The 21355-nt window shown below is 34.3% G+C and overlaps 1 protein-coding gene and 3 pseudogenes across 2 annotated transcripts; 3 read left to right on the forward strand and 1 right to left on the reverse strand.

Annotated features, from left to right (window-relative positions):
• The first annotated feature begins 1271 nt into the window (after window positions 1-1271).
• On the forward strand, window positions 1272-4278 carry LOC137743132 (RHOMBOID-like protein 1). Its single transcript, XM_088680078.1, has 5 exons — window positions 1272-2091; window positions 2830-2993; window positions 3085-3353; window positions 3784-3907; window positions 4153-4278. Exons 1-5 carry the CDS (start codon window positions 2031-2033, stop codon window positions 4276-4278), a joined length of 744 nt encoding a protein of 247 aa, XP_088536204.1. The 5' UTR covers window positions 1272-2030.
• A 2547-nt stretch (window positions 4279-6825) lies between these two features.
• LOC148692779 (uncharacterized) lies at window positions 6826-9241 on the forward strand (annotated as a pseudogene).
• LOC137741347 (putative LRR receptor-like serine/threonine-protein kinase At3g47570 pseudogene) lies at window positions 9149-10008 on the forward strand (annotated as a pseudogene).
• Window positions 10009-13657: 3649 nt separating this feature from the next.
• LOC137743382 (tropinone reductase homolog At5g06060-like) lies at window positions 13658-20853 on the reverse strand (annotated as a pseudogene). The gene is made up of 5 exons (XR_015952885.1): window positions 20746-20853; window positions 20125-20332; window positions 16152-16372; window positions 14582-14688; window positions 13658-14093 (listed from the first exon to the last, which is right to left on the reverse strand). The product of XR_015952885.1 is annotated as a tropinone reductase homolog At5g06060-like (transcript).
• Between the last annotated feature and the right edge of the window lie 502 nt (window positions 20854-21355).

Consider the following 21355-nt stretch of genomic DNA (forward strand, 5'->3'; position numbering starts at 1 on the left):
TGACATGTACTACAACAACAACAATAACACAAGAACTACTAACTCTTATTCCATTAAGTATGTTAACTGTATAAATTTTAAAATGTCACTAGACCAATTTTGTGACAAATTTTTCGTTGACCTCAAGTATTCCATTTTTTACAATTTCTTTCCAAATGTTCCTGCATCCTCCTCTGCCCCATTTGAACTAACCCAAGGAACATAAATGATTTTTTTTTTTTAAAAACCCCCAACAAGTAGGAAAAAAAAAGAAAAAGAGGCAAAATTCAAAACCCATTTCATTCAATTTTGTCCCACATTTTGATTTCGATGAGATTCGAATCAAAACCCAAATGGGGTTTCTGGGTCTGACTCAAAATCCTTGATTGAAGACAAAAAAATGAAAAAAGGGAGATTTTTATGGAGAGAGGCCAACCTGCTGCGTCGAGCAGCTTAGAGATAAAGGCGGTGAGTCCACGGCGCAGCGACAACGTTGTGTACCCGGCGTGACAGCCTCCGGAGATGACAACGCCGCGGCGGTCGTTCAGCGACTACAACCCGTTGAAAAGGTGGGTGTCATGGCTGGTGCCGTCGATCGTGGTGGCCAACATTGTGGATTTTGTGGTGACCATGTTCGTGAACGATTGCCCCAAGAACTCCGACACTTGCATTGGTCGGTTCCTCGGCCGCCTCTCCTTTCAGCCATTAGCTTTCACTCTTTTATTTGTTGTGGTTTGGAGTTTTGGATTGAAATTTGTGTTTTGGGATTTATTGGGTATTTACATGTAGAAATTTGGAAAATTTTAGTTGTGGATTGTGGGAAAATGACGGAGTGACAGTGAACCCGTTTTATGTAAATTAATTTCGTTTGTGTGTATTTGGTGAAACTATGATGAAGAGGGTTGGATAGTTGGATTGGTTTTGTTGTGAAATTAGAGTGAGATCAATTGGTACTGAGGTGATTCTGAAAAAAGTTGATATAAAAAAAAAACTAGGAGCTGTTTTTGTGTTTGATAAACATTCAGCTTCAGTTTTTTTTCACAGTTTTTGGTGAAAAAAAAACCATAAACAAGAAGCTGCAAAACCCAGTTTTGAAAAACCGGCTTTTTTTCATATCTGTTTTACATAAAAGTTTACCAAACATTATAATACTGCTTTTTTATTTTTCAAAAGCACTTTTACAAAAAAGTTTACCAAACACTCTGCTGATTTATTTCACAGCTGCTTATTCTCACAGCACAACACAAACAACTTTTTTTTAAAGCACAGCAATAGCAAACCAGCCCTAATTGTGAAAGTTATGTTTTTACCATTTTTTTGGTAAATTTTATGACATGGTGGATTTAGAATTTTGGTTATATTACATATATTTGTAAAGAAAATAGTTGAACTGCATGAAGCTTGATGTAATTCTGCTTTTAATCAATGTTGGACTTGGGAACCCTAGTTAATATAGAGGCGAATCTACGATTAGTTGAGAAACATAAAGGAGCTTGACGGGGAATGAGGGTTTATGTATTTAGTGACATTCAGGCAATGCTTGATGTCTATTTGATGTCGGCATATCGGAAATGCTTGAACAAAGAAGAAAGGTGCTTGGAGAGCTGCGAGTAGTGAACTACTTGGCTTGATTAGATTGCTATGTTAACCAAAATGTCCCCTGTAATATGTTACAGGGTTAAAGTTTTACAGTAGTGTTCTTTAGCGATTTAGTTTCAAAATTTTCGTTCAACTTTCCTTGCCCTGTGAGGTCAATGGTAGAATGATTATGGAAAAATGAAATTGTTTGTCCTAATATCTCTGGTAAGAGCGGGTATGTGTCCTTCAAGGACTTATTTGTCATTCTTTAAAGCTGTTTAATGTGCTCGTTTCAGTATGTATAACTGCTAAAAGTCTATAACTGCTACAAGTAGCACTACAAGGGCTAGGGAGCTATCATCTGTATGGAAATAAGAGCTATAGATATGCCCCATAAGGGTCAATAGGTCTCAGCTGCACATCTAAGTATCTAACTTGTTTCTCATGTGTTTTCATCCTGAAGGTTAGAAAAGATGGGTGCTCTAGACATACAGAGAGTGGTTCATCGACACCAGGGATGGCGGCTGATCTCATGTATGTGGTTACATGCTGGAGTTTTCCACGTGCTTGCCAATATGCTGAGTCTTGTATTCATTGGAATTCGGCTTGAGCAAGAATTCTGGATTTTTAGCTTCATGCATGTTATCATGCATGCATAGCCGCATCCATAAATGTTTGTAGTAAAAGATAAAGCACACGACATAAATTGTAGAATAAATTAGTTACCAAGTGCAAAAACTTCTTTCATAAATCTAGAAGAGAAACACTTTCCGGATGGTTTCAGCTACCTTGCGATTAATCTACAGAGGATTTCTATGCATTTGTTTATTGAATTGTGATCCTAGAGTAGTGGTCATGTAGTGCTGGTTGCATTATAACTTTCACCAGTATGTTGCTAGGTTTGATGGAAACAAGAGGACGTTTTATTCAGCGGTGAGCAAAGAAAAGAGTTCATACACCGAAGATGGGGTTCAAACTTTAGTTTTAGACATAATATTTCATTTTATAGAATAAAATTGCTTGAAACAGAAGCCGAGAGATTATTTCAGTTTTCCATCACATCTGTGGGAACAAGGATTGTTTTGGATATCCTGTACATGTAGACATAGCGCCTCATTTTCAAATGTTTCGAGATGCCGTCTATTCGAAAAGATTGAAAAAATAATAGTTTGATGCTGATCTACATCTGTACATCATGTACAGTCGTTTTGATGAACGGTTTTAACTAATTGGTTTGAAATTCTAATGTTTTTCTGATTTGTTCTTCTGCAGTTCGAATTGGTTTCCTATATCTTATGTCTGGTTTTGGTGGGAGTTTGCTTTCAGCTCTTTTTATTCAATATGGTATTTCTGTTGGTGCTTCAGGTGCGCTTTTTGGTTTACTCGGAAGCATGCTTTCAGAGCTCATATCAAATTGGACAATGTATGTAAATAAGGTAAATAAAGTTTCTGTATGCTCAACGATGCACCTCTTTAATAGTATGTGCACGACCCCTTGATCTTACAGTTTCAGATTTCTATCCGCAGTTAGCAGCATTGCTTACTCTCTTTTTCATCATCATAATAAACTTAGCAGTGGGAATTCTACCACACGTGGACAACTTTGCTCATATTGGCGGATTTGTCTCCGGATTTCTTCTTGGATTTTTTATTTTTTATTTTTTGATCCGCCCCCAGTTTAAATGGCTTACCCAACGGAATGCTCCCCCTGGACGTGTTACTACTCCAGTTAAATCGAAACACAAGACGTATCAATATGTCTCATGGGTCCTCTCTTTGATACTATTAATTGTTGGGTAAGCTTCTCCTCGATCTCTAAAATTTAATTGTTTGACTTCATGAACCTAATCGATTCCCTGCATGAGAATCTGGTAGGCACAGTTGACGCGTGCACATTTTTTTTGATCAAATTAGAGAACTTGATTTACTGTAGATATGTAGATATCATGCGTCCTGCAATATGTCTTCATTATTGTCATTGCGAATAGTCTCTGTATCTGCTTGTTTCTGATCAGAATGGTTTGTAGAAGGCATTGTGTTATCGCTATTCTCTTTGTAGTACTAATTGGTCACTTTGTTGATATCGGCTTCTACTTTGTTGTTTTGGGTTGTATGTGTTGGCAATACTTTGTTGTTTTGTTATTGGAAATAGAAGTTCATTTTCCTCGTATTTGCGTAGTATCAGAATATGCAGGCATTTTCTAACAGTCATCATGTTTTTGACAGGTATACTCTTGGCCTGGTTACTTTTTTTCGAGGGGTCAATCTAAACAATCACTGTTCCTGGTGTCATTATTTGAGCTATGTCCCTATGTCAAAATGGAATTGCAAGTCACAAAAAATTTATTGTCTGGTAAATTAACTTCCACCTTAATATTTGATGGATAGAAGTGCTTGCTTATTTATGCGATCATGGTTGCATTCAGTCGTTCTAGTTGACATGCCATTTAATCTAATGCCTTAAAGAAACGTAAGTTAAGAAATGACTAAGAAATTCTGAGTTAGGAAATTGCTTCTACAATGTACTTTGTTAGTACTATAATTTGATTTCGTTCTGACATATTGTTCTTTATATGCATATATGCACCAATCTTGTTGTCGAGCCAGATAGGAAATCAGCTGAACTTAATGTGCGTAAGCAACGGTAGAAATGGAACATATTCGTTGTTGGATCCCAGCCCCTCCTGGACTCAGCAGCTATGTGCTGGGCTTTGCAGTTGACCATACATGTACAAATTTCAGATTTGAATATTTCAGAATACTTCTTTGTCTGTTATGTTGGAGAATACTTATTTGTCTGTTATGTTGCAGAATACTTAACATTTGATAAAAAAACCATAATGATGCACCTCTTTATAGTATGTGCACGACCCCTTGATCTTATAGTTTCAGGTTTCTATCCGCAGTTAGCAGCATTGCTTACTCTCCTTTTCACCATCATAATAAACTCAGCAGTGGAATTCTACCACATGTGGACAACTTTGCTCATATTGGAGGATTTGTCTCTGGATTTCTTCTTGGATTTTTGTTTTTGATCCGCCTCCAGTTTAAATAGCTTACCCAACGGAATGCTCCCCCTGGACGTGTTAGTACTCCATTTAAATCTAAACACAATACGTATCAATATGTGTTGTGGGTTCTCTATTTGATACTATTGATTGTTGGGTAAGCTCCTCCTCGATCTCTGATTTAATTTCTTGACTTCATGAACCTAATCGATTCCCTGCATGAGAATCTGGTAGCCACAGTTGGCGCGTGCACATTTTTTTTTTTTTTTATCAAATCAGAGAACTGGATTTTGTGTACATATTGAGATATCATGCGTCCTGTAATATGTCTTCATTATTGTCTTTGTGAATAGTCTCTGTATCTGCTTGTTTCTGATCAGAATGGTTTGGAGAAGGCATTGTGTTATTGTTATCGCTGTTCTCTGTGTAGTACTAATTGGTCACTTTGTTGATGCGGCTTCTACTTTGTTGTTTTGGGTTTTATGTGCTGGCAGGTTGTTGTTTTGTTATTGGAAATAAAAGTTCATTTTCCTCATATCTATGTAGTATCAGAATATGCAGACATTTTCTAACAGTCGTCATGTTTTTGACAGGTATACTCTTGGCCTGGTTACTCTTTTTTGAGGGGTCAATCTAAACAATCACTGTTCTTGGTGTCATTATTTGAGCAGTGTCCCTACGTCAAAATGGAATTGCAAGTCACAAAATATTTATTGTTTGGTAAATTAACTTCCGCCTTAATATTTGATAGATAGATTGCTTATTAATACGATCATGGTTGCATTCAGTCGTTCTAGTTTGGCATGCCATTTAATCTAATGCCTTCAAGAAACGTAATTTAAGAAATGACTCACGAAATTCTGAGTCAGGAAATTGCTTCTACAATGTACTTTGCTAGTACTATAAATTAGTTTTGTACTGACATATTGTTCTTATATGAATGTGAGGCTTTGAGAAATATCAAGCATTGAAATCTCGTCAAGATTATAACTGCATGTTCAAGTTTTGATTCGCTTGGTAATGATTTCAAGGCTTTGGTTTATGAGTACATGGAAAAAGGAAGCTTAGAGAAGTGGCTGCATCCACCGACTGATATTGAGGAAGCAAGAGAGGCACCCAAGAGTTTAAATCTTTTGCAAAGGCTCAGCATTTCCATAGATGTTGCTTGTGCTCTCAATTAGTCGATTATCTTCATAATCACTCCGAAACACTGACAGTTCATTGTGATCTGAAACCAAGTGCTGTTCTTTTGGACAACATGTCGACTGGACATGTTTCTGACCTTGACTAGCAAGGTTCTCACAACTGACCGGTATAAAAGCTTCAACAAATCAGACAAGTTCCGCTGGAATAACAGGAACGATTGGTTATGTGGTTTTAGGTAAATATTGACATCCTCTCCACAATATCCTTTTTTTTATCCTTTTTTTCTGTTTTTTTTTTTCATTTTTTAATTTTGCATAATTCAACTATTTTGTTCTCAGCTTGCTAACAATATTTTCTGATGTTTGAATGGCAGAGTATGGTATGGCAAGTAAGGCGGTAATAACTGCATATGTCTACAATTTTGAAATTCTCTTGCAGGAGATGTTTACAAGGAAGAGACCCACTGACAACGTGTTTAATGGGGACTTAGACCTTCATGTTACAATTTTCAATCAGTGCTCTCGAGTCTTGAGTCCCCATGAAGTTTAAAAATTAAGAAAGCTTGATCTCACTAGTAACTGTTACAATTTTTAGAAAGGTTGCATCCACAACAAGCTTTCTTGCAGTGGTACTTTAGGGGAACTATAAGAAAATCAGCAATCTCACAGTCCAGCCCCCAAAAACGTAGACTTCAAAATTTCCATTCATAGCTAGGGTCGCCTAGCAAGATAACTTTCATATTGACATCAACGTGACGTATGATGTAACCATAATATAGGATTCCATGTATTTGTTTTTTTCATTTTGGATGGTTGCCAAAAGTCTTGGTCCTTGGCGTACCGAAAGTGCCTGACAATGGGTCCCAGTAGTGGAAGTAAGCTAGTGAAGTCATCTTAAAAAACTAGCCGAAGTTGTTATCATTTACTTGGACTTATTCCTTTTCATATTTGAATATCAAGAACCAGACACTGTGGTGTAAGTTCCTCGTATGATCCTATCCTTCTATAAATTTCCTTGTCAAGCAACAAATGGAACTCACCAAATTCACAACTCAACACCCATCTCTCTATTTCTTTCTGCTTCTCTCCCTACTTATATAGTTAACCAGCTTAGGAATGGGGGTTTTGGTTTTCAAATTGATCTCAATATACTTGCTTTTCAGTGCAGTGTTCGTTTGCTGTAGGAGCTCCCTGCAATTGGGACTCCGAGAGAATGCGACGGATAGGCTGGCGTTGCTTGCCATCAAAGCTCAAATAAAGCAAGATCTCCATAATTACAACGTGATGAGCTCCTGGAACGAATCCACGCACTTTTGCATGTGGCATGGTGTCACGTGCAGTCGACGACATCGCCAAAGGGTCACTAAGCTGGACTTGCAATCTCAAAATCTGGTAGGGAAACTATCCCCAAACATAGGAAATCTAAGTTTTCTAAGGGAGCTATGGCTGCAAGGCAACAGCTTCAGTCATGAAATTCCTCCACAAATTGGGAATTTGCGTAGATTGCGGGTATTGCAATTAGGCGCTAACTTGTTTGGTGGCAGTATTCCACACAATATATCATATTGCTTTGACCTTATCCATGTGAATTTCTCTGGCAACAAGTTGGTGGGTAAAATTCCTTCAGAAATTGGATTGCTCTCGAAACTGCAAATTTTTTTATCATACAATAATAATGTAACGGGACAGGTCCCTCCTTCCTTGGGGAACCTGTCGTCTCTCCAGGTACTAAGTCTTAATGGTAATAACTTGATGGGAGACATCCCCAGTTCTCTTGGCCAATTGAAAAAATTAACCTTCTTGGGATTGGGGTTAAATCAGTTGTCGGGTAGCATCCCTTCCTCCGTTTATAACCTCTCTTTGCTTGATATATTTTTCGTGTCAAATAACCAAATTCAAGGGAGTATTCCATCAGATATTGGCAAAAGTCTTCCTAATCTCGGAGTCTTCAGCGTCGCCTCAAACCAACTTACTGGGTCCATTCCTCCCTCAATATCCAATGTCACAAGTTTTATTTCATTTCAAGTTGGGGGTAACAACCTAATCGGACAGGTACCGAATCTCCAAAAGCTTCGCAACCTCCTGTATTTCAGCATTCAACTTAATAATCTTGGAAGCGGTAAAGATGGCGACTTAAGTTTTCTCTCGGACTTGACCAATGCCACCCAGTTACAAAGGTTGATTATTAGCAACAACAATTTGGGAGGGACATTGCCCATGTCAATATCCAATCTCTCAACCAAACTTGAAATGTTTTGGGTTCAAAATAACCAAATATATGGAAGCATCCCATCTGGGATAGGGAATCTGGTGAGCTTGGAATTGTTGTGTTTGGGAAATAATAGCTTCACAGGTAACATCCCCTCTGACATGGGTAAGCTTTCAAACCTTGGAGCATTAGAAATTTTCATGAACAAATTATCAGGAAATATTCCGTCTTCCTTAAGAAATTTAACCAAGTTATTCCATCTTATGTTGCATGGAAATTATCTTGAGGGCAGCATTCCTTCAGGTCTGGGGGAATGCCATGGGTTGCAATTGTTGTATCTTTCTGATAACCGTCTTAATGGCACAATACCCAAACAAGTTTTTAGACTCCCCTCCTTATCGATTTCTTTGGACTTGTCTAATAACCTCTTCACAGGTTCCCTTCCCCCGGAGGTTGGGAATTTCCGTAGTCTAAGTGAACTGTATCTTTCTAATAACATGTTTTCTGGAGAACTCCCCAGTAGCCTTGGTGGTTGTGAGAGTCTAGAAGTCCTGCATTTGCAAGGAAACTTCTTCAACGGGTCCATTCCTTTGTCTATGAGTTCAGTGAGAGGGATTCAAGATCTAGACCTTTCTCGCAATAATTTTTCAGGTGAAATTCCACATTTTTTGGAAGGCTTTAGAATCCTGAATAATCTGAACTTATCATTCAATCAATTTTGGGGAGTGGTACCAACTGGAGGTGTTTTCAAAAATGCTAGTGCTATTTCAGTTGTTGGCAACATTAATCTGTGTAGCCCTGTTGCTAATTTAAAGCTTCCCAAGTGCAAGTCTAAAGAGACCAAGAAACGAAGATTTTCTCCTAGCTTGAAACTAATACTCCCTTTAGTATTTGGGCTTACTCTTCTAGGAATGGCCATGGTGTTCTCTTATTTCTTTCTTTGCTCGTCAAGGAAGAAAAGGAAAGAAATTTCATTGAGCACTTTGGGGAACACTATTTTGCAAGTGTCATATGCTGCTCTACTCAAAGCTACTGACGGGTTCTTAGAGGCTAATTTAATTGGTGTTGGTAGTTTTGGGTCTGTGTACAAAGGAGTTCTTGATGACAATGATAAAGCTCAACTTGTTGCCGTGAAGGTGTTTAACTTGTTACGCCATGGAGCTTCGAGGAGTTTCATAGCCGAATGTGAAGCTTTGAGAAATATTAGGCACCGAAATCTCGTCAAGATTATGACCGTGTGTTCAAGTGTTGATTTTCATGGTAATGATTTCAAGGCTCTAGTTTATGAGTTCATGGACAATGGGAGCTTAGAGGAGTGGCTGCATCCACCTACTGGAACTGAAGAGTTAAGAGGTCATGTACCCAAGAAGTTAAGTCTTCTTCAGAGGCTAGAAATTGCCATTGGTGTTGCTTGTGCACTGGATTATCTTCATAATCATTGTGAAACGCCAATAGTTCATTGTGATCTCAAGCCAAGCAACGTTCTCTTGGACAAGGAATTGACTGGCCATGTTTCTGACTTTGGATTAGCAAGGTTTCTCTCACAAGTAACGAGTAATGTTTCAACAATTCAGAATCAAACAAGTTTCGTTGGAATAAGAGGAACGGTTGGTTATGCAGCTCCAGGTATATATATGTTAGATATATACTTCATTATATTTCCTTTTTTATTTTGGAGTATTTAATTTACAAAATTCAAAAATGTGATGTTTGAATTGTAGAGTATGGCATAGGGAGTGAGGTGTCAACGAATGGTGATGTCTACAGCTTTGGCATTCTCTTGTTGGAGATGTTTACAGGGAAGAGACCCACTGACAACATGTTTGGTGATAGCTTGAACCTTCATAATTTTGTCAAGATGGCTCTCCCCGAGCGAGTTACTGAGATTGCAGAAGCACCACTTCTTCAAGGAGACACGAACAAGAATCTGAATCAATGCAGTGCGAGAATTCATAGAGTTGAGGTGTGCTTGAGTTCAATATTTAGAATTGGAATTGCTTGTTCTGCTGAATCTGCAACAGATCGACTAAAGAATATCAATGATGCTGCATCTGAGCTTCATTCCATTAGGAATACTTTTCTTAGATAGAAACTCTTTTTTATGTGCTTTTGTGATAGAGAAATTTCGTGTATTGCCTGTGAAGTCTAGCTTTTATGTTACCACAGTAGATATGGAAGTTTGCAACGTAAATAATCACCAATGAGGTTCATTGTGTGAAGAGTGTATTACTACTTCTTGTACTTGGTATTTTTGTGTAATATTCACATATATTAAAATCTAGTACGTATCATGAAATTGTTGAATATACACATCGACAGATTCCAAATTTTCGAAAGATTCATAATCTCAAGACCCTCAACTTACATTCAACAAAATCATCTTGGAAGCGGTAAAGGTGGTGATTTGAGTTTTCTATCAGACTTGACCATTATCAGTGTAAGGTGTTTTTGAAAATCAGAGTGCTATTTCAATTGTTGACAACACTAGATTCTGCAAGGGAATTCCTAATCTCAAGCTGCCCAATTGCAAGTCTAAAGAGCTCCATGAAAAGAAGATTAGCTCATAGCTTGAAATTAATAATCCCTTTTAGTATTCGGACTTGCTCTACTTGTAAGTGTCATATGCTACTTTCTCAAAAGCCATTGATCGGTTTTCTTCAGTTAATTTGATTGGTGTTGGCAGTTTCGAGTTTGTATGAAGGTGTTTAACATGTTAAGTCATGAAGCATCAAAGAGTTTCATAGCCGAATATGAGGCTTTGAGAAATATCAAGCATCAAAATCTCGTCAAGGTCATATCTGCATGTTTTCACGGTGATGATTTCAAGGCTCTAGTTTATGAGTTGATGCACACCAAAGGATATCTAAAAAAATATCTAAAAAAACTATACAATTCACACTTAAACAAAAATCTGAGCTGATATTACAAATAGATAATGACATGTGATGCGATGAAAGTGATTGAAAATGAAAAAGGATCCTCTCTGGCTCCATTCCACCAAATCTACCAAGTTCAAGAACCAAGCCATTGAAATTTAATCCAACGGCTACAAACAAGAGCTCATTTTAAAAGTTATAATAGATTGGATCAAATTTCAAATACGGGGAATCCGACTGGTGGATTTTTTTGGAAGGATCCGGAGTCCTTTCCGTTGAAAATCTCACTGCCTCTCCTTTCAGCCCTTCAATTAATGGAATTGGATCCCATCAGGATATCCCCACATCTTAGCCATTCATTATGTATCGTGCGGTTAGAAATTATTTGATTTTTTTAATTTAAAATTAAACATAAATTGTATCTGACCAAAATTGACCGCACGATGTACGATAAATAGTTAAGATGTGGGGATCCCTAAAGTGGATCCGGCCGGATCCTCTTCCATATTTAATTATATATATATATATATAATATTCTAATCACTAACTTTTATCTTTAATATGTTTCATTTTGTTTGTAACTTAACTTGAAGTCTTTAACTTATATTTGATTTTATAATCCTAATTTTTATTTTTAATCCTTGATGCATGGTTTAACTTATTAAATGTGTGAAATAATAATAAATGATGGATCTTGATTAGAGGTTATAGGTATATTAGATTATTTCAAAAATTAAAGATGATATTAAGTTTTATCTTAATATGTTGGCTACTAGCAGGCTAGCAGCCATCTACATAGTGTACTTGCAACATGGTGTCGGTTTGAACTCCATCGACTCCTTAATCCAACATCTAATCTAATAAATATATAGTTTGACAAAAAAAAAAAAAATGGTGGCCACTAGCCCATACCAAATTGGTACAAAACCATTACCGTATATGGCCACCAAATTTTATAGCATACCGAAATTTGGCATATTGAAAATTTGGAATGACAAGGGTACTAAATTTTGCCATGGCAAAAATTTGGTATGGTAAATAGTATGGTAACCGTACCAAACCTACTCCTTAGAAATTATATTAAGTTTTATCGTAATATGTTGGCTACTAGTGGCCTCTACCATAGTGTACTTGCACCACGACGTTGGTTTGAATTCTATCGGCTCCTCAATTCAACATCTAATCTAATAAACATATCGTTTGACAAAAAAAAAAAAAATGTTAGCCACTAGCCCATACCAAATTGGTATAATACCATTACCGTATATGGCCACCAAATTTTATAGCATACCGAAATTCGGCATATTGAAAATTTGGTGTGATAAGGGTACTAAATTTTGCCATACCAAAAATTTGATATGATAAATAGTATGGTTACCGTACCAAACCTACTCCTTAGAAATTATATTAAAAACAAGTGATGGAATCCAACCTCTTTTTGCCTAGCTTCACGATAAATCCACCTCCACCTGGTTTATGTTCTAAGGTTGTGTTACTATATTCGTAAAACGTAAAGAAATAAATAGACATAGTATTTTTACTTGAATGGAAAATATGAAACTATAATTTACCTTAATTTTTTCAAAAATGAATAATTCCACTCGACGAGATTATCAATATGTTTTTTTTCGAGAATGAATAATTCCACTCGATGAGATTATCAATCTGCTGCGTCACCAGCACATATAAAAATTGAAATATTTGGTAGGTTTTCAAATGTGACCTAAAGACCAAGCAACTATATTTTTTTAGACTTTGGTTTGGTCCTTGTTAGGCCATGTATGTGTTTTTTTATTGTTGCTCACTCGATGGGTCACTCTCTTGAACTGGGACACATCATTCTCCTTGTATCCACCACGTCCTCTTCACCATGAAAGTAACCTCATGTAAGAATAATTTTTGGCTTGAGTAGGAGTTTCTACTCTAAATTACTCGTTGTCAATTCATCAAACTTCGTGTTTATGATGAAAATTTTTTATATCAAAAAGCACTCTAAAAGATCACCTTTGCAAAAAATTAATTTAAATTAAGGTCGTTTTAGTTATCAAACTGTATAAAAACAAATGAACAAAATTGATAAAAGTATTACAAACCGTCTATGTATTTGTTACAATTGATTAACTAAACAACTTTGATTTTAATTTAATTTTTACAGATATGATCTTTATAGTGTGATTAATAATATAAACGCTTTTGATCTTAAGCACAAAAGTCTGTAATTTGGACACAAAGAATTCTGAGTAGGTACTCTTAGTCATGCTTGACTAGCTAAGCATTGTTCCTCATGTAAATAGGTGATCCGTCATTTTCAACCAACATATTATTATGCCCTTAATCAAGGCTGAAAACAACCTTTTATTCGTTTGGACGTCAAATCTTTAGGGTACCATTAGAACTTTCTTTTAACAATTTTTGAGTGTGAAAGTCATTGCCTTTCCTTGAATTGATTTCCTTCTAAATATTTGTTGGACCTATTTTCACACGCTCAGCCCATATACTTGTTTAGACCCATTTTCACACTATCGAACCATGTAATATAGGCCATTTAATGAAGGGAAAATCAAGAGGGTTATTGACAATTCTTATAATCTTGGGTTTTTATTTTATTTTATTTTATATTTTTTTAATGAAAAAAAAAAGGATGCTAATGTGATATGCAACTTTATAATGCATGGAAGAGTTTAGTATGGAGACGTGTAATGGAGCGTAGATGTTTTGAGAAGTTCTTTTGGACTTTGCTTTCTAATTCATTGGCTCACAAATCTCTGTACGCTGAAGTTGTGGGAAGACATGCACGCATTCATTGATGTCGCGGTTATTAAGTTCCATCAGGATAATCGGGAAAGAAAATGTAAATTAAACTTACGAAAATATTGTTTACGAAAGACTCACTCACGTGTTAATACATATAACAATTGTTCATTCTTACGCCACAACATAATTATCTTTTTTTTTTAATTAAAAAACACACAAAATTACCAAAGTAGCCAAAGTTCTCTTATTGAAATCACTCGACCTAGATTTTATTCACCATCTGTGGTAGTTAGCACTAGCGCCACCTACAAGTGCTATATTTGGATAATGACACATTTGTATGTGCTTTTTCGAATTCATGGTTCTGGGAGAGGGAATCCATTTACACTCATTCCCCCATCAATGCCAATACTCTGCCCAGTTACGTAAGAAGCTGCTGGGAGGCATAGAAAGGACACCACAGCTGCAACCTCTTCTGGCTCTCCAGGACGTCCTAAAGGGGTTCGGGCGTCGATCGCATTCGAAATTTCTCCACACTGAGAAACTGTAGAGAAAACAAAGATCAGCTTATATGTGTAATGCATTAGGTCAACCAAAGTTGCTCATCAAATTTTATAATCTAGTAATGCATACATGTCAGCATCTCACTTGCCTCAAATTTGAACGAATAAGATGAGCATCTTTTTTTTTTAGGAGATGACTTCTTTAGATTTGATTTTGATTTTGGTAGTTTGATAATTAGGTGCATTACTATGATTATACACACGCTACATATATGATTACATCAATGCTCTATGTGCTATTCAGTCACACAAAATTGAACACTTTGCTATGCATTATAACATTGTATGTACGACTTATCTATATTAAAATGTGTGAACACCGCTCTTATATAGTATACTTATCTGGAAGAACTAACCTTTCTAAATAATGTACATACCTACCGAAGTAGCAAAACTTATAAAAAAGGAAAAAAACTTAAAAGTTGTTAAAATTGCAAGCATATGAAGACTATGAGTTTAGAGATCTCACAGGTGCAGAGAGGGGTGTTCGAATGAACCAAGGTGCTACACTATTGACCCTTATGTTATCTTTTCCCCACTCACAAGCCAAAGATCTTGCCAACGAAATTATTGCTCCTGAATATAAATTAAGAGAGAAGAGTCACAAGCTTTCATAACGCAATGACGTTTAAAAATGAAATTACATAAATTAAAAACGAAAATTTATCCATCATATTATTGTCAGAAACCTCCTCGTCTCGATTGATACCATGTTAACCAATATTGATTGAAGATCTTTGATGTATGTAACGATGAACAGTTTCTAGATAGAGAGAAAGAAGAGAGAAGAGAAATGTGTATCTTATTTCTTAATGACCAAGTAATACAAGGTACAATACTATTTATGCACAACAATCTTAACTACCTAACAAAGATACCATCTAATCTTATGACAAGTGTAACAATCCTACATTCACTAACTCATACACTTTAACACAATGGTCATAATTAAAGCAGGTTACTGGTGTTCAAGGTGACTGCAAAATTTTAATTGATCGACATACCGCAACAAACGTATATTAGAAAACACATCGATATGCTTATTTAGGTCTATCAGTATGATCATGCCATGCTTGTGTTTGGTTTAGTAAAGTTGAAACTAATACGAATGACGAAAAGGCTAACAAACGGAAGAATACATTGACTATATATAAACAAATATAATATTATCAACTGAAGAAAAAGATTGGCATGAGACGACTAAAAAACTACAATGTGATTGACTCATTAATAATAATAAATACAAGCACTACTATATAAAGTGAAAACTAAGACAAAACCATAATATTTAACGGACAAGAAATCTTATATCCTTGACTCACAAGAAAACCATAAATAATAATAAAATAAATAACTAATTTCCAACAAGTAATTTTCCTCAATTTTCACTACCTAGATTACAGTTTATATGTATGGTCTAATGGCTAGTTTGATACTACTGCACTTAAAAAAAAAATATGTTTATGTTGTGTTGTGAGAATAAACATCTATAATATAAAGTTGTTGAGTGTTTGGTAATTTTTTTTTTTTTTTCGTAAAATTGCTTTTAACAAACAAAAGTATATGAGTGTTTGATAAAATTTTATATAAATTGTTGTGAATATGTTAAATGACTGAAAATGATATGGTATTTAATGTGATATATAGTTAGTGTCAAAGACAATAATGTAGGTGCAAAGATTGTGATTTTATAAAATATGTGGGGGTATACTTGTTATTTGAAAATTTCATTAAATGGGCACTGATTACTGTGGTTTGAAAAAAAAAATGTCATGGTCTACCACGCTTCTGCTTTTCTACTGTCATTAACAGAAGTTTTTTGAAAAAAAACATTTTTTTTTTGTTTTATTTTTCCAAACACATTTGATGTTCTAGATTAAAAAAAAAAAAAAAAAAAAAAAAAAAAAAAAAAAAAACCACAATACCAAACTAGCCTTAAAGATCATCACATGATCTTTTTTTATAATCATTTGTTTGTAAGAAAAATTTTCTATGAGAAAGTTTTAAGCAATATATTGTAATTAGCTGAAAAACAGTACCTTTGGTCGCAGCATATACACTTCCAATCCCCGCAACTGATACCACCCCAGCAATAGATGATACAAAAACAATGTTACCAGCTCCTGAAGCTTTCAGAAGAGGATGTGCAAATTGGGACAGATTGTAAGCAGATTCAAGATTTGTAGTTGGAACAAATGCGTAATCTTCAGCTGTGCAATCAACTGTTGGTTTTGATTTGGAAGTTCCCACATTGTTTATCTACAGGCAAACATTGGGGAGCACGATGATTAGCTAGCTGATAGCCCAAGAGTTCATGAAATACTAGAAGTAGATTTTTAGGTTCACGTACGTAGAAGCTAAATTCATAAATTAAAAAAAGGATATATATTGCAGACATGCTACGACTTTTTATATTATTCTAGATTAAATTCATGATTTTAGTTTTTCTTGTCCGTTTTCAAAATAAAACTATGTAGTCCACTATGCGTTGCTTATAATGGAGTTATTGCAGTTGAGTTAGGAAAGGCACAATAATGACTCTTAGAATGGAGAAATCTTTCTAGTGTGCGCCATATTCAAGCGGGTACTTCACATATCATAAAATAAGTGGAGAAACATGAAAACATACATCATTTCTTCCATTGTATTATGATATTTGGCGTGCCGCTTGAATACCCAGCACTTTGAAAAAAAAAATGATACTAAGTTGTGAGAAATACAAAAAAGACCCTCAACATTTAGTAGATATTTTAATATTTCATAGAGGGTAAAATGCTGATTTAGTCCCTGTATTATCACCTTAGTGAAAAATTAGGTCCCTGAATAATTTTTCGGTAAAATAAGTCCTTAAATTCATTAAAAATTGCTAATTTCATCTCTACTATTATATTCAAAGCTTTTTTTATCCAATTTTTCGTCAACTTAAAGTCACTTGACACACTTTATAATGAAATACCGTCATTTTCTCGCCTATAAGCTCTTAACATTTTATATAGGTTGCAAATCTAACATCTAATTTACCCTTCAAAGTTAACTTACACTATTTCTTATGAAAAACTACCAATTTACCCTCCAAAGTTAACTTTACACACTATTTCTTTATGAAAAACTACCAATCTACCCTCTAATATGTATCACATGCAAGTAATGTGACTTAAATTAACGGAAAATTGAATATAGTAGCTCCGAATATAACAATAGGATGTGATTGGCAGATTTTATAATTCAAGGATTGATTTTTCTGAAAAAAAATAGTTTAGGGACCTAATTTTCACTGAGGTGATAATTCAGAGACTAAATTGACAATTTTCATAGATGATGTTGATATTAGGTATCCATACGTCAATATAAGTTAAGATAAACATTGATATTTCATATTTGGTTGAACTATCATCTTGTGACGTTCATATTTAGTTGCAACATCATTATCCACGTCGTTTAAGTCGCTTCTTCAGGTCATTTTTGTAATTATCACAACTTGGTATGATTTGTGTGAGAGGCTAAGAGCTCATTCTGGGAGTATCATTAATGTGCGTTTCTCATTGACTTACTATATTAACCATTTGTCTTTAAAATAAATTATTCTTTCTTAGAAACGAAATATAATTATAGACATTTAAACAGTAAACTTTGTAGCATGTGTGAATCTAGAAATTGGGTCGAATTCTCTCCATTTGCCCTAAATTTTAAACCCTCAACCTTTATTAAATTGATAGAAAACTAATAAAAAGAACCACCCCAATATGTGGGATTCTTCAATTTAAAAATTGAGGTTCAATTACTATTGTACCCCTGTTAATTAATTTGTCATTCATTTGTAGTCCTAACTAATTAATGAAGGGATTTTAATGTTTCATCATCTTGGTGCTCGTAGGGGTGTTTTTTGCAAGGGTCGAAAATAACATTTTCAATTTCCGTTTCAAAATTTCGGAATTGGACCATATTACAATTTTTAAGTCCAGAATTTTAGGCACATTTGGAAATTTTAGAATTGGGTAATTATGAAAATTTTAGAACATAATTTGGAAATTCATATTTTATATAAGTTTTCGAATATTTTTTAACTTTTGCGTACCTTCAGTTTATTGTTCATTCTTAATGCTTATGTATAAATTTAATTAATTTTGTAGTGTACTATTATACTAATCCTTATTAATATATAAGTGTATATTTTATATGAAAACAATGAACAATGTATCCAAAATTAACAATAAGATACAAAAGTTGATTACAAGATATATAATTTGACTAAATAACTATAAAAAATCAGAATTTCTTGAGAATTTTTATTGGAATAAGTTTGAAATACTTTGGAAAAATTTGGATCGGAAATTCAGAATTCTCGAAATCTTTAAATGCTTTCCAATTTTCCAAATTTTCACAAAATATTTGAATTTAGAATTTTCAGGTTCGAATTTGGAAATCTTAGTGTTGGAATTAGAAACAACATTCTAATTTGCAGCCCTAGATGCTCACTTTATATAAAGAAATTAAATTTTTGGTTTTTTGTTTTTGCTGAGATATGGAAGATAAAGTTATTTTAATGAATATATATATATATATATATATATTTTTTATTTTAATAATTCAACATTTTATTTTCCAATAAAAGAATTCCTTTATCCATATATATATATATATATATATATATATATATATATATAAATGAGCATCCAAAAATGGTGAAACATTCAAAAATACCATAAATTTCCCTTTAAGAATTTCATAAATTACAATTGAACCAAAAGAAGCTAAAGTATTTAACCATATTTTTATTTTGAATGAATTTAATATTTAAAATTATAGGGAAAAAAAACAAAAACAAAAACTCCCACGTTAGTGGGTGATTTCACGTTTTAATTCATTTCTTTTTTTTTAAAAAAAAATATGTAAATTAATTATTTAAATAAAAAAATATAAAAAAACCAATTGCCACACGCGAGGCTAGTTGAGTATTGAGCATGGAGGTCTGGAGGGGAACCGAACGGATTCTCACCTGTCTTTGAAGAAGATATCTGACGTTTCTTCTTTAATAACAGTATTATCTTATCTTTTGTCACCAAAACAGCAATATTAATATATTATCGTATCTGTTGAAAAAGCAGACGATAATATTAAAAATAATCTCTTTTGTTTCCCCTTTCCATTATCAAGAAAAAAGAAGATAATGTTAGTGAGCGCATTAATTTAGGAAATTATTATTTGTACTTCAAAAATTTTATTTGGTATTTCAAATTTTCTAACACTTGTGAGAGGTGTAGAATAAGATTTGTGGAGTGCTAATAATAGTTCCCTTAATTTAAATCAATTTTTGTAATCCATATGACATGGTTATTAATGATTAGATGATACTTAACTATTACTTAACGTGTTTATTTCTTATTGGTGACAAATCATATGGTTTGCAAATTTGGCTAAAAAAAATATATGTGCCATTTTGTGTGGTATTTTTGTGATTTATCATTGATTGACGTGTGTTAAGTTGACGACAACGAAGTTAATGAGGTATAAGTTTATTAACACGTGTCAATGAATAATAAAGGCCATAGAAATGTCATACACAAAATGAGTGCATACGATTTGAACAAAAAGAATTGATCTCTCTAGTATTACTCCTACCAAAAAGAGGAAAAATGCACGTTTTATTTTTATAATTTTAAAAATTAAATATTTAAATTGAATACTTATATATATTTAATATAATTACTCAGATAACGCCTGTATTAAATACATATATATTCACAAGAAACCGAACTAAACTTTTACGTAATAATGAATGACTTTGGTTTCCTTTCTCTAGCTCAAGGTTTGTGTATGCATTGCTGAGTCAGGTTCAACTAATAAAACAACTATTTACAACAATTAAAAAAAATCTCTAATCAAACAAAAAATGTTAATGAAACCTAAAGCTAATTAGGAGTTATTTGAGTTTCATCATGACTTTATTTTCTATTAACTATTAGTACAACAAATTAAATTGAGAAATTAATTAATAAATATAGAGTACTTATAAGGATGTTAGGTTTTTCGTTAAACTGTGATGAGACCTTGTTTATTAACTCCTCCCTTTGTGCACTTGAAGACACATCACAGATTGAACCAGTGACTTGATGAAAACCCTTGGCCTGCCATTGACTCAAGCAATCATCCAGCTGCCCTTGACTCCGAGAGCAAGTATGAACAGCTGCACCTAGCCCCACCAGTTCCCCCACAATAGCACACCTAATAATAAACACATTACGCACATTTATCGCAGTGTAAAGATCCATTACACACTCATAAAATCTCTTCTCACAAACTTTCTAGCAATGTTAGGTTAGACAAAGATACAATGGTGCTCCGAAATTTTTAACCGTCAAATCTTATTTTCTTTTGTTTTTACCAAAGATCCAGCGCTTAAAAGAGATAATCCAAAGTACTGTAGAATATCTAGGTTAGAAAATGGTTGTGTTGCTAGTCGCTAGATTTGGTCAGTAATAACGCATAAACATGTTTAAATGGAAATGTGGAACAACGGGTATGGCCGCTGGGTTCAAAAAACTACCTTATTTGTTAGGGTAGTAGAGTTCAAGATGCACTCTCATCAGCTGGGAAAACACAAACGTGAGTGACAAAAAGTGAAAGAGAAGACTATCCCCATCCCTTTGGTTCCACCAGTGACACGAGCAGTCTTTCCCTCAAGAGACCATCTGCGACCTCTGCCATTGATCTCTGCATTCGCCATCCCTCTCTCTCTCTCTCTCTCTCTCAATTCATCCCACTTCCATCCGTGCACTTTTTATATTGGAGATGAACTAGTTACTTGTTATAATGTACCGTAAAACACGTGCCAACACATGCAAAACACATGAAAAATACATGCACCCAAATTTGAGATATATTCTCTCTCTCTCTCTCTCTCTTTTTCTTCTTTTTTTTTTTCTTTTTTTTTTTTGTGGGGGATTCTATTCTCTGCATGTAAAATTACAACTAGAATTTGAAAATTTAAATCATCACAACTTCATTTACTCTATAATCTTCCTTAACTTAGAGAGAAAAAATTTAAATCTAAACCTTCCACATGGCGACAGTATTATGTGATTATATGATCAACCTAAATCGTCTAACAGAAGTGTTTTTAAAAGTCATCTGATAGAAGTGTTTCTTGAACTCAAAGCCAGTGAGACAACTATGTATGTTTCATTTTCTTTGAACCTCACACTAGCTTGCGCGTACTAATTCATAATTTTTCCATTTACGAGTT

The sequence above is a fragment of the Pyrus communis genome, chromosome 11, assembly GCF_041283825.1.
Source record: "Pyrus communis isolate YQ-2024b chromosome 11, ASM4128382v1, whole genome shotgun sequence".
Lineage (NCBI taxonomy): Eukaryota > Viridiplantae > Streptophyta > Magnoliopsida > Rosales > Rosaceae > Pyrus > Pyrus communis.

Coding starts and splice junctions, on each gene's coding strand:
- LOC137743132 (XM_088680078.1), top strand. CDS start 2,031: ATGGGTGCTCTAGACATACAGAGAGTGGTTCATCGACACCAGGGATGG. Junction 2,092..2,829: donor GGGATGGCGGCTGATCTCAT/GTATGTGGTTAC, acceptor GTTCTTCTGCAG/TTCGAATTGGTTTCCTATAT. Junction 3,354..3,783: donor TTGATACTATTAATTGTTGG/GTAAGCTTCTCC, acceptor TGTTTTTGACAG/GTATACTCTTGGCCTGGTTA.